This window comes from Heloderma suspectum, chromosome 14 (assembly GCF_057233095.1).
Source record: "Heloderma suspectum isolate Gila_16-S chromosome 14, 16-S_ref, whole genome shotgun sequence".
NCBI classification, from domain to species: Eukaryota; Metazoa; Chordata; class Lepidosauria; order Squamata; family Helodermatidae; genus Heloderma; species Heloderma suspectum.
Window position 1 is genome coordinate 20,033,899 of NC_139471.1, and position 13,946 is coordinate 20,047,844.

General features: G+C 48.2%; 1 protein-coding gene across 5 annotated transcripts in view; it reads left to right on the top strand.

The window, feature by feature from the left end:
* Nucleotides 1–13,946, top strand: part of ENG (endoglin) — a 90,077-nt gene that overhangs the window by 9,198 nt on the left and 66,933 nt on the right. For all 5 annotated transcript variants that reach the window (XM_084821211.1, XM_084821212.1, XM_084821213.1 and 2 more), the window contains exon 2: nt 10,149–10,315. In XM_084821211.1, coding sequence (XP_084677337.1) covers nt 10,149–10,315 — 167 coding nt within the window. The remainder of the gene's footprint in view (nt 1–10,148; nt 10,316–13,946) is intronic.

Here is a 13,946-nt window from a genome sequence, read left to right on the forward strand (position 1 = left end):
TGTGTCATGCTATTTGCCCATCCAGTTGCATGAGCTCAGACTGACAAAGCAGTTCACAGGGTCCCCTCGCCCCTGCCATCACCTGCTACATGATCCTTTTAGCGGGAGGAGCCAGGATTTGAACCCTGGACCTTCTGCATGCGAAACAGGAGCTCTAGCACTGTGCTAACATAAGGCATAGGTTGGCCTTGTGGGATACAAAGCAGAATGGAACTCTCTTTTTTTCTCCATTTTTTAAAACCCTGCACGTTCTAGCAAATGTTTAGCCATTTAGGTGATACAATCCTGTGAATGTGGGGAATGTGGATAGGGAGACATTTTTCTCCCTCTCTCGTAATACTAGAACCCATGAAGCTGATTGGTGGGAGATTCAGGACAGAGCAAAGGAAGGGCTTCTTCACATAGCGCAGAGTTGAACTACGGAACTCAATTCCACAAGACATAGTGATGGGCATTTGGGTGGCTTTCAAAGGGAGCTAGACAAATTCCTGGAGGAGAAAGCTATCAATGGCTACTAGTCCTGATGCCTCTATGTTACCTCCAGTATCAGAGGCAGTATGCCTGTGTACACCAGTTGTGGGGGAACATGGGTGGGAGAGTGCCGTTGCACTCACGTCCTGCTCGTGCCCTCTCATTGGGGCATCTGGTTGGCCACTCTGTGAACAGAATGCTGGACTGGATGGGACCCTTGTTCTGATCCAGCAGGGCTCTACTTATGTTATGTTAAGTACTTATGTACTTATGTTGACTTGAACGGGAGGCCAAAATAATTATGATGCAGGAGATCCATAACTGAATATCCACGTTGTTGTTGTTAGCAGCAGCAGGGAATTCAAATTTTGAGCAGAGCAGCAGTTCTTGCGGTGTGTGTGGGGGGGTGTTAACCATTTGCTCCTACTCCATTTTCCTGATCTAATCTCATCCCCAGTTGCCGTTAGCACTCCTGCGGAAAAAATAGGGGCATAGAAGGGTGTGTGTGTGTGTGTTTAGATCAGGTAAACTGTGTGGCAGGAAACACCACGTTCTGGAGTGCCATTGCTCCAGTCAAAATTGGAGTCTCCCCCCCAGCCTTGTACTGCTTTAGAGAAGGCGGGGGGAGTGGGGAGACCTGATCATGCCAGTTCGGGGCTGTAGTCCTGCTTTGTTCAAAGGACTTTTCTCACAGAGAAGTATGGGTAGCGTTGCAGCCATAGCCTCCTCTCTGAAGACAGAAATGCCCAAAGCTGTTCAGGGTTGTGCAAGGACTTGACTCCCGTTAGCATCATCTCAAGACTCATTCTTATTTTTCATTTTGCACATACGTTAGGTGTTCCCCAAGGATGAAACGCACTCTCCTAATTGCAAACATATACGTCTAATTGTAAAATGCCTGTGCCTTTTACACTTGACTGTGCATTTGTGTGCATGTATATGTGTGTGTGTGTGTATTTGTGTGTATGTGTGTGTATGTATATATATATATATATATATATTCAGTCAAGGGTTGTGTTCCTGTGTACAAGAACACAGTGAGCATTAACCTTGAGATAGTGAGCAAAGGGCTGGATGTCCCCGATCTCCTAGGAACTTGGAAGCTAAGCAGGTTCAGCCCTGGTTAGTACTTGGATGGGAAACTGCCTGGGAATCAGGCTTCCTACATTGAGCAGGGGCTTGGTCTTGTAGGCCCCTTCCAACCCTATGATTCTATGAGATTGGGGGTAGGGAGGGTCACAGGGCCTTGCATTGGCTACCCTGCCCCCCCCCGCTGTTGATGTGCTGTGACATGAGAATGGGCCCTTTGTATATACAGTTCTATGCGCATAGAACTGTTCTATGCGCACAGACTTTGTCTGTGCAAGGAGAGCTCTCCCACACTGGAGGAATTCAAGATGAGGCTGGACAGCCACCTGTCAGGGATACTCTGACTTGGATTCCTGCATGGAGCAGAGGGTTGGACTTGATGGCCTTGTAGGCCCCTTCCAACCCTACTCTTCTATGATTCTATGAGTCTATGAATCCTGGGCCCCATGAGTAATTGGTGGGGGCCATGGCCAGTACACCCATCATTGGTGGGGTGAACAGGGTTACCTATTAGCTGCCCTTGGACGAGCTTCTCTGATGATGTCACAGAGGGCCCGGGCGGTCAAAGGTTTTCACATTGCGTGGAGAGATCTTAGAATTTGAATTTCAAGTTCAGTCTGCAGCTTCTGTTGAATTAAGCTGCCAAAGTATTGGCTCAATCACATGGATTTTCAGATAACACCTTGATTGTGTACATCAGTTGAGCCATTTTTTGAACTTCCAACAGAAGTACTCAGCCAATACTTGCAGCTAATATTATGTGACAATCCCTAAATTCTAAACACAAGCTAAGAAGCAGAAACTTTGCACGTTCCCACAGTTTGTCTGCAAACAATAATGACTGAGCCGGTGGAGGGGGCCTCACTCCCCCTCTGATGCAGCCAGGTGGGATGGTTGCATGTGGAGGCATTTCTGGGAGGGCAGGAGCCAAGTGGTAGTGGTCCCACTGGGCCGACGGAGGAGGCCTCACTGTCTCACTTGGCACAACGAGGCAGCTGGGCAGAAGGTTAAGTCTCAACTTGCTAAATTTGGTAACAGCATCCATGGCTGGGAAGTTTAGAGGAAATCTGATTAGGAGAATGTGAATTCAATTGTTTCGCAAGCAAATTCGGAACGAGGAGAACTTACTTCAGAACAGTTGCCCCAAATCCCCTTTGACTAAACTCCAGGCTGTTTCCCCCCATGCCTGGGAGCGGTCCTTGCTGGTATGAAGACATTGCATGATGCATTCAAAGAGGGCCATTACTTCCACTGCCTGCCACACAGAAATTCCATGAATTTACTAAATAATCATAATAATTAGTGCAAAGAATTTCAGAAGCACTAACAAGATTGTGAGCTTGACAAAGCAGGGGAGACTGAAAAGGTCTTCAACTGGCCAGGTGAAAAGATCACAACATTAGGTGCCCAGGCGAGTCACAACTGGGATGCCACCACTGAAAAGGCCCTCTTTCTAGTAGCCACACACAGTGTTTTTGAGTGCCCTTGAGCAAGACACCCCTGATGGTCCCCCTCCCTCGGTGAGTCTGCCTCCTCACAGCCACTGTCATCAGCTGATCTTGCTCCTCATCCTCTTTCTCATCATGGCTCCCGCTCGCTTGCTTGGCAGGCGGAGAGCCAGGGAGCAAGTGGGACGAGACATCTCCCGCTCCTCCTCCTCACCACCACCATTGTCTGGGTCAGAGCAAGCGGGACGTAAACAAACAGGTTGCAACAGGGAACAGGAAGGGCAACTCCAGGGGTCTCTTGTCAATGGGCCCCTGCTGGGCTGTGGTACCTTGACAGATGCCCAACCATGCCTACCCTTGGCACCGGCCCTGACCACACACCTCACTTCATGCAGCGGGGGCACCCAGACTAGGGTCTCAGAAGATGAACGTAGGGTCTGGGAAGGTATATAAAGGAAGAGATGTTCCTTCAGGTAACTTGGACCCAAACCATTAAAGGGTTTAAAGGTTGATACCAGAGTTTTGAATTGGGCCATGAAACAGACTGCAAGCCAGTGCAAGTGGCAAAACCTGGTACAATACGGTCCCCTGTGCCGTAACTCTGTAACCCTGATGGTAGGGCCTGTCTCTCTTTTTTATTGATGTGAGCCACTTTGGGAGGCGATAATTGTCTGAAAAGTGGGATAAAAATGCTATCGATAATAATAATATGATGATGTCAGTGCTAAACCTGAGCTGCTAAATAGCTCAGATCTGGTCCTGCAGTGTCCTCTTGCAAGACCGTAGATCTGGGCCCATTTAGCAGCTAACACCAAGGGCCCAAAGGGGCATTTGCTTTTATGTCTCCAGCTCAATCTGGGCGATGGGCAAGTTCCCTTAACCGACAATAACGATGCTGATCAAAGCACCGGTCAGGCAGCAGGGGAAGCTGTAGTGGAGTTTTCTCCTGAGAGGTCTCCGTTGTGTTACACCACGTGAGAAGTCAGCAAGCGCCTCCCAGCTGGTACGAATCAGCCGGGTCCCCTTGTGTGGGAACTTTCTTTCTTTCCACCCAAGCCAGACCGCTCGGTTAATCTCCTTCAGACGCAGGCGGTTGGTGCCTCTCGCCTTGGAAACGGTCTCCGAGCGGTCTGCCGTCGCCAGGCCGATCTAATCTCCTTGCTTTTGTGTGCGCGAGTCCCACACAGATCTCTGCGTTCGGGGTGGAGGGGGAGGCGGGGGGAGCCAAATAACATAAACAGATAAAGCTTGTCTGTGGAGTTCTGCGCAGCCATGAGGTGTCTCGTCCTGGCGGTATTTTCCTAGACAGGCTGTGTGGGGTAGGGCCTGAAAGGGAAGGCTGACGCAGCCTGTGGAGCCCAGATAAGCGCCTTTTGTCTTCTTCCTGATGCTGCCGGCTGTGGGGTTGGCCTGGTTGGTACACGGAGGAAATCCAGGACAATAGGTGGGTAAAGGATGCAGCGTCATGGAAGCGGCCAGGGCTGTGACCTTTGAGTGAGGGACTTGGAGGAATCTGCCACATCCAGGCTTGACTTCTCCTTCATCTTGCTGAGCAAATTTGTCTTCTTGAGTGTCATACGTGTCCCCTCCACCCCGCTCCCCATTTTGTATACATTATAGCTGCAGCTGCAGCTTCCTTTAAGCAGGATCAGGAAACTGGGCTTTGACACCACACGGGAGCCCATGAATTATGTCTGGTGCCTGCACATCTGAATCTTGCAGCATTAAAATATCTATTTGTTGACTTTTTGGAGCCATCCTTTCTCCATGGTGCTCAGTACATTGTTTTCTCCCACCACCAACGTTATCCACACAACAACGCTGTGAGGTAGGTCAGGCTGAGAACTGGTGACTGGCCTGAAGTCTAGGGACAGAAAAATCTGTCAGTTTCAATTCGTCTTTTTTTAAGTTCGGTTATCCCAAACTTTGAGAATTTTTCCAGTCTTCAGTGTGGTTTGTCCCAAACTCTGAGAATGTTTTTTTTAAGTTCTCATGAAAACCCCTATATGTTTTGTGTGCATTTCTCCTAATACATGCATTTTTGCCTAAGCAATTTTCCTCATAAAATAAATTTTAACACTATTTTCACTAAAGTATGCATTTCACTTTTCCCTAATTGGAGCATCTTTGTACTCATTTTTCAATTGCAAAATTCAGAGAAGAGCAAATTTCAAAGCATAGTTGGGTTTCTTTTTGCATATGGGTTTGAAAGCGTGAAATTGTAAGTTCTCATTAATGATTTGAAATTCCCTGCCATCCCTCCCAAAGTCACCCAGTGAGTTTTATGGCTGGGCAAGGATTGAGCCTGGGTCTCTTTGGTCTTCTATATTTATTTGATTAATTCATTTATATCCCACCTTTCTGCCCACTCAAGGCAGCTAATAATAAAATCCAGATTAAAAACAAAATCTGAATTGAAACATAACATAAAAACAAATAGGTTAAAAACACAATTTAAAACACGACAGTGAAAGAGATAAACAGCACCAACTAATTATAAAGCCCTTCAGCAACAGACCAGCTTACATGCCAAAGACCTGCCTAAATAAAAACATATTTGCCTGCTGGCAGAAGGATAAGAGAGAGGGAGTCAACCTAGCATCCCTCGGCAGGGGATTCCAGAGCCTGGGGAGCAGCCACCAATAAAGCCCTTTATCTGACACTCTAACCATTATGTCTCTACAGGATGTAATGTTTCAGTGGGGGCTCTTCCAGAACAGTTCAGCTGGGCCCTTCCCTGATGATGTTTAGATGCTTCATAAAAACCACATTGCTTTTGGCATGGATGATGACTGAATCTTTGTCTGTTCCCCTCCCCCCCATCTTTTTGGCCAGCTCTCGAGGATGAAATTCTTGCCTGCTGTGCTTTTTGGTTTATTAATTTAAAAGTTGGTTTCTATTTTATTTGTTTGGGCTTCAAAAAACTTGGGTTGTTCACTGTCTTAGGGAGTCCCACTAAAGGGGCAGAAAGTTGCAGTACAAATATGTTCATAAGTGAATATGTTTCATTATCAGTTGATCTAGAACATGTCCTGTTTTTAGCAAAGGTGCTTGCAAATACCGGCTGATTCATTTTAAAGATCTGGTAATAGCCAACAATAAAACCAGCAACAATGTTAACAGCAGTAACAGCAACGATAGCAGTCGTATCCAGAGAAGGCCAAGGTAAAATAATATGTTTTCAAGACCTTCTTAAAAGGCTGCAATGACGGAACATGGCGGACCTCCAATGGCAGCTTGTTGCAAAGGTGTGGGGCCACTGCAGAGAAGGCCCTCTCACGTGTGGTCACCCATCTGACTGCTCTCATGGCTGGGCAAATGAGAAGAGCCTCTCTTTCTGATCTTAAAGTGCAGGCAGGCTGATATGGTGGAGGCAGTCCTTCAGGTAACTTGATCCCAAACCATTTAAGGCTTTAAAGGTCAGAAACAGCACTTTGAATTGGGCTGGGAAACACAGCGGTAACCAGTGCAGCTGGCGCAGTATAGGCGTTATATGATCGAACAGCCTTGCCCCCACCAATACTCAGGTGGCCGCATTCTGCACAAGCTGGAGTTTCTGAACCGTCTTCAAAGGCAACCCCACGTATAGCGTATTACAGTAGTCCAGCCTGGACGTGACTAGTGCGTGGATAACTGAGGCAAGGTACGTCCTCTCCAGATAGGACCACAGTTGGCGTACCAGCCTAACCTGATATAAAGCACTCCTGGACACTGCAGCCCCCTGGGCTTCCCCAGTTAGCTCAAGAGTCCAGGAGGACTCCCAGACTGCGCGCTTGGTCTTTCAAGGGGAGTGCAACCCCATATAAGAGCAGTTGTAAACCTCCATCCAAAGTAGTTGGTTTCCCAGCCCACAGTCCCTCCATCTTGTCTGGATTAAGTTTCAGCTTGTTCACCCTCATCCATCCCAAAACAGCCCACAGACACTGGTTCAAGCGTTCCACAGCCTCTCTGGGATGTGCAGATGGAAACGAGAGGTAGAGCTGAGTATCATCCGCATACTGATGACATTTCAGCCCAGACCTCTTGAGTTTCCCCAAAGGCTTCATGTAGATGTTAAAAAGCATGGGGGACAAGATAGAACCTTGCGGCACCCCACAGGCTAATGGCCACAGGGTGGAACCGAAGTCCCCCAGCACCACCTTCTGAGACCGCTCCTCCAGAAAGGACTGGAACCATTTAAAAATGGTGCCTCCCAAGCCCAATCCAGATAAACAATCCAGAAGGATACCATGGTCGATGGTATCAAAAGCCGCTGAGAGGTCCAGAAGAACCAACAGGGTTGCACTCCCCCCATCCATTCTCCTGTATAAGTCATCAACCAGGGTGACCAAGGCTGTTTCCGTCCCATAACCAGGCTGGAAACCTGCTTGGAATGGATCTAGATAAGCAGTTTAATTCAAAACGGCTTGGAGTTGTGAGGCCACCACATGCCTTGCTCAAGAATGGCAAATTTGACACAGGGTGGTAATTATCTGGAACCATAGGATCTAAATTTGGTTTCTTCAGCAGGGGCCTCACCACAGCTTCTTTCAAAGCTGCAAGGACCTCGCTGTCCCTCAAGGAGGCATTTACCACCTCAGAGGTCCAGATATCCAGCCCAGCTCTGGCAGATTTCACAAGCCAGGATGGGCAAGGATCTAAAGGGCAAGTAGTAGGCCTCAGTCCTCGAAGCAATTTGTCCACATCCTCAGGTTGCACAAGCCAAAAGGTATCCATAACGTGACTGTCCAGCCTCTGCTTGAAGACCCCCGGTGAGGGAGAGCCCACCCACCCCTCTTGGTCATTGGTTCCATTGTCCAACTGCTCTTACCATCAAGGAGTTTCTCCTAATGTTCAACCAAAATCTACCCATCTGTAACGGAAGCCCTTTCTATCTAGGCCTTCCCCCTGGGGTGGCAACAGACTAGGCTTGGTGCAACTAGGTAATTTTTGATCCTGGACTTAATGATCTTAGTGGAGGGGGGGGGCGGTTTTAGAAAGCCTTGTGCATTGCATCAGTTCTGAAGCACACAACTAACATTTCTCTCTCCTCCTCCCCCACCTCTGCAACCACCATCCCATGCTTTCCAACTGCTTCTACATTCCTTATATATTAAAAAATACCAGCCCTGATTAAAAAGAAAACTACTCTGAGCATGTGCAGCTTTGCATTTTAAGCTCACCTCAGTCATGACTTTCAGTCAGAACTCTAAAGCTATTGGATAGCTCCTTTAGAGTCCTGACCGGTTCTGACTGAAACTCGGAGCAGGTTCACTGCCCCACTGAAATCGGAGCACCTTGGATAGCTCCTTTAGAGTCCTGACTGGTTCTGACTGAAACTCGGAGCAGGTTCGCTGCCCCACTGAAGTCGGAGCACCTTGGAGAGCTCCTTTAGAGTCCTGACTGGTTCTGACTGAAACTCGGAGCAGGTTCGCTGCCCCACTGTAGTCGGAGCACCTTGGAGAGCTCCTTTAGAGTCCTGACTGGTTCTGACTGAAAGTCGGAGCAGGTTCACTGCTCCAGTGAAGTCGGAGCACCTTGGATAGCTCCTTTAGAGTCCTGACCGGGTCTGACTGAAATCCGGAGCAGATTCACCGCTCCACTGATATCGGAGCCACCAGCCTCCACTGGCACCATCATAACTACAGAAATAAAATGGTGTTTGCTTCTGCTCCCCTGATGCCTTCGTCACCTTGTGTTGCAGACAAAGGGTTTGTGCCCAAGGATTTACAAAAAGGTGGGCTCTGAGGAAGGAACTGAAGAAAGAGGAAAGCAGCATCTTGATTAAAATTCAAGTGGGCAGCCAGGGGCCAGATAAGTGTTCTTTATTTGCTGCATCTAACCAGTCGAGTTGCCAGCAGTGGTATGTAAATAATCAATTTTCCAGCCGCACATTTGTCGTTGAATGGAAACCAGGGCGATGGTAGCGGCGGTGTTATTTTCCCATAAGTCCTTTGTTACCGTCATCTTGATAAAATCCCTCGGAACTCCAGTCTGGAGATAACTTAAATAACAGCATGGGAGCTTTTTGATTTCCTCCTCTTGCCCCGCCACAGACCTTCTCCCCTGTCCCCAACCTCCGCTGGCTCAAGAATTAGCAGTGTGGAACCCACCCTGGAGAAAGGTAACTTCCTCATTCCAATTGTTTGTCCAAGGCACCATGTGATTCCCGGCAGGGGTGGATTGTGGCAGGAAATCTCCGTACTAGATCCTAACTTCATTCAACTTATGTGACAATTGAGAGGAAGTTTTCTTTTTTTTCCCTTTTTCTTTTTTTAAAAAATCAATGTAAGCATAATGATTTTGCCTGTTGCAAATCAGCATTGTCTGAGTCAAGCAGAGAAATCCTGAGTCAAACTTCTTCTTGCTATTATTTGGAATCATAGATAGATAGATAGATAGATAGATAGATAGATAGATAGATGATAGATAGATAGATAATATTATTAATATTATACTTAAAACTCATATTAATATTATTAATACTATAATCCTTACTTCCTCAGACAGGGGCACACTATAGGGTTTAGTTGAGAGAGCAGCAGCAGAGACTTATGGTGTCGCAACATTTGCTGATTCACAAATATACAAGCAGAGCATATCGGAAGCAAATAGATACCCCTTCAGGAGGCAGCAAATCCACCAGGACTGCATCAGGTTCTGAGAGAAATCACTATTAGCTCCAGTTCCTTTTTCTTTTTCTTTTTAAATGAATATAAAGCCAACGGCAGCCAAAATGTTCATTTCCATTACAAACTTCTGTCCTTTATAGTCTCTTTTGTGATGACAGTGATAGGACTTTAACAAAAATAGCATGTAAGTCAGAAAGGCTAAAAGGCCGGTTAAACCTTGTGTGTGAAAATGTGGATTGTTTTTCAGGTGGAGGAGAGATATTTGTAATACAAATGAGCATGCTGACCAGTGTAGGGGGTGTTTTTGCATTTCTGTGACAAACCCCATGCCTTGTGCATGAAAACGCTCTTCGGTCTATCGTCCACACACCCCTGCTTTGCATGTGCTCAGAAACTCTCCCTCTCTTGATTCATTACTTCCCAATACCATTTTGGTGCCGTGTCCTAACAACCGGTCTCGACTTTATCTTCCTTCCTTCCTCTGGGGGAAATCCAAAATGGCTAACCTCAGGATTCTCTCCTTTCCTAGGTCCGGTGAATGTTCCAGACTGCATCCTCGCACCAGTCAGGGAGAACCAGGATGTCAAAGTGTTCTACACGACCAGCAGGGTTGCAAGCGGTTGTGTGAGCCGTGGTCCCACAAAACCTGACCTGGACGTCCATGTTCTCTTCTTGAGTTTCAGCGGCCTTCCTGGGGTGAGCAGTGATGTAACAGGTCCAGGCCCTCTGTCTTTGCCAGATTTCCAAGTTGAACCTGACGTTTCAGGGTTGCTAATTTATACTGCTGTTTGATTCTGTTATTTAGGCTTTTGTTTGTTATTTGTTTGCACGTCTTGTTGGTTCTGTGTTGTGCATTTTATTGTCCTCTTTATCTAAGCTGCCTTGTGTACCTTTTGTTAAAAGGTGGTGTATAAATTACATGATTATTATTATTCCCACTATTTCTAATGCTTAGGCCTGAGTGCCATTGCGTAGCCTTCTTCAAGCAGCTGCCCACCAGATGAGTTGGACTACAACTCCCACCATCCCTAGCCAGCATGAGTAGACATGCAGAGGCTGGGTATTTGGGATGCTGTTTGAAAGTTCTGCTGAGTGCTTCATTCCTGCTGAGTAAACATGCAGAGGCTTGTCTTGGTTACTTATGAGTAGACATGCAGAGACTTGTCCTGCTTACTTCTGAGTAGCAGGGCTGGGGTAAGACTTCCCACTACCTGAGGCGGGAGGACACCCGTGCTGTCCTCTCTCCCCCCGTCTGATGGCGGCAGCAGCGGCAGGTGCCGCCACCGTCCTCCCCTTCCTCTCTTCCCCTTTCCCACCTGCCTGTCTTGTCTGCTGCCACCATCCCCCTCCCCCTCGATACCTCGCTTGAAAGTTTCCTTCCTCAGAGCGAGGCGTTGGCCAGGAGCTGGCCTTGGAGACCACTTGTGACATGGCGGCACAGGTGATCTCCAGGGCCACCTCACCCTATAGTGCTTTGCTCCGAAGAAGGACCGCTCAGAATGAGGCATCTGCGGGCTCTGTGAAGAGCCACACCAGATGCTCTCCTGCTCAGTCATTTGCCACAGTGAGGCTCCCCAGAGAGTGGAGCATCAGACAGGCAGCACTCCAGGGAGCTGTGCTGGGCATGCTCAGCAGGAAAGCAGGCCATGCGGCTCCCTGGAGCACCAGGTGGGCCGATGACTCGCTCTGAGGATCCCTCAGAGGGAGGTATCACCTGCTGCTCTGGAGATCCAAGCTGGGTGCTCTCTGTGGTCTCTTGCTGCAGCAGGGGAGCGACTGACGCAGCTCTCCAGAGTGGCCGCCTGCCCATGCCTTATTATTATTATTATTATTATTATTATTATTATTATTAATTACATTTCTATACTGCCCCATAGCCAAAGCTCTCTAGGCAGTTTACAGAAGTCAAAACATTAAATGCAATATAAAAAGTTTTAAAGCCACTTACATAAAAGCACACAGACAATATACACAAACAACATATAGCTAAAAACAACTTTGAACTGTCAGTCATAACTAAAGACACATCCAGGACCGATTAAAACTCATCATGTGCTGCCAAATGCCTGGGAAAAGAGATAGGTCTTAACCTGGCGCTGAAAAGATAATAATGTTGGCGCCAGGCGGACTTCATCAGGGAGCTTGTTCCACAGATGGGGGGCCACCACTGAGAAGTCCTCTCCCTCGTTGCTGCCTTCCAAACTTCCCTTGGAGGAGGCATTCAGAGGAGGGCCTTAGATGCTGAACGTAGCGTACGGGTAGGTTCATTTCAGGAGAGGCGTGCCATCAGGTACTGCGGTCCCAAGCCTTGCGGTCCCAAGGTGAGGCATAGGACGGGTGGTGGAGCTGCTCCAGAGAGCTGCAATGGCTGCTTTCCTGCTTCAGAATTTGCTGCAGCAGTAGAGTGGCCAGCAGGGCTCTCTGAAGCAGCCACGTGCCCTATGCCTCACTTTCGTGGCGGGGTACATGGGACCTGCCAGCCTTCTACATCCACAACCTGAGGCAGAGGACTCACCCAATCTTACTGGAGGGCTGGCCCTGCTGAGTAGCTTTAAAATCAGTAAGAAACACATTTTGGCCACACCCACAGATGGAATGTACCCCCCCCCATGCGCACACACACACCTTTGTCAGATTGGAATTTGACCCTTGGGCTGATAAAGTTCCCTACCCCTGACTTGTAACAACTGCAGGTGGTGAATGCCATCATAAAAGAGGCATTCCCACCTATGAGAGTGAGAGACAGGCAGAGCGAAGTGGGAATGCCTCTTCTGAGATTATGCTTGCTGTGTCACATGTGAGCATCATCTAAATACACAGCGAGTATGCTTTTTCTTTAAAACTATTTCCCCAGATTTTTACAGATTTAATCGATTGATGGAGGGAGCAATCCTATGGCCGCTAGTCAGCAGCTAGACAGGCATAGGATATCTTGTTTTCCGGGAACCAACCTCGGAGCCCACACTCTGAGGTCAGTTCCTGGAGAACCGACCTTCCCTCCCTTCCACGCTGCCTCGGAGGCAGCACGGAACAGCCCTGTCCTCCACGTTCGCAAGAGGAGGCGGAGTGGCCGAAACGGGGTGTGCCAGAGGGCGTTCCGGGGCAGGGAGGGCGGAAATGCCGATACGACACATCCAATGTGTCCTCTAGCAATCTCCTCCCCCACTCTGCTCCAGCATCCTGTGGCTAGACAGCCAAAAATGCGGGGCAGGAGGACCATGGAGGGAACGATCCCTCCATGCTTCTCCTGCCCCACATTGGATAGGCGGTCACCTCTGAGTTTGGAGGCAGCCGCCTATCTGCATCGGATTGCACCCTTAACCAACTAAAACTCATACAATGAATCAACTTTTCTTTAATCGACCAACAGCTCTAGTTAGTGGTTATTATAAGATGCTTCCCCAATTCCATGCATCGTGTACCCTACTGGAGCCAAATTTAACCTCCAGCCCCCGTTTTCTTCTCGTCTTCCTGTTCCATCTCCAGTTTATGGTCTGTCTCTGCCATTGCAGTGAAATTTACAAGTCTTTAGAGAGCAGGAATCTTGTAAAATACTCCTTGCTGCTGCTTGCTCCTTTAGAAGAGGGCCAGGCAGGCAGCCTGGGAGAACGGAAGGGGAAGTGTGAGTGTGGGGGTAGTCTGTTGCACCAGCACACCACGGTTGCTTTGGGAAACACAAGAGAAGCAGTCATGGATTTGCCAACCTTGGAGGCTCCCTCTTAAAATCAGGGATGAAAGAATCCGAAAACACGCACGCTCTTTTGGCTCCCAGACCTTCTACTAAAGGACATGCTGAGGCAGCACTAATGGGAACCAAGGATGTAGAAATGCCTTTCTGAACAATTGCTCCCCACCTCTGTCTGCCAGGAGCCATTATTTGTGAAGACTCCACAGATCCTTGACAGATGCCTATCCAATGTCTGCTTCAATCCCTCAAGCAAAGGAGAACCCACCATCTACTCCAGTGCTGAACAGCCCTTGCTGTTAGAATGTTTCTTCTAACGTTTAGCCAAAATTTACTTCCTTCCAAATTCTGTCCATCAGATCTAATCCTGCCCTCTAGAGCATGAGAACAACTCATAGCAGTCAAACCCACCACTGGTCCTATGCCTCACCCTGAGTAAGGCTTGGGACCGCAGTACCTGACAGCACACCTCTCCCAAAATGAATCTACTCATATGCTAAATTCAGCATCTAAGGTCCTCCTCTGAGTGCCTCCTCCAAGGGAAGCTCAGAAGGCAGCAGCTAGGGAGAGGGACTTCTCAGTGGTGGCCCCCCATCTGCGGAACAAGGTCCCTGATGAGGTCCGCCTGGCACCAACATTTTT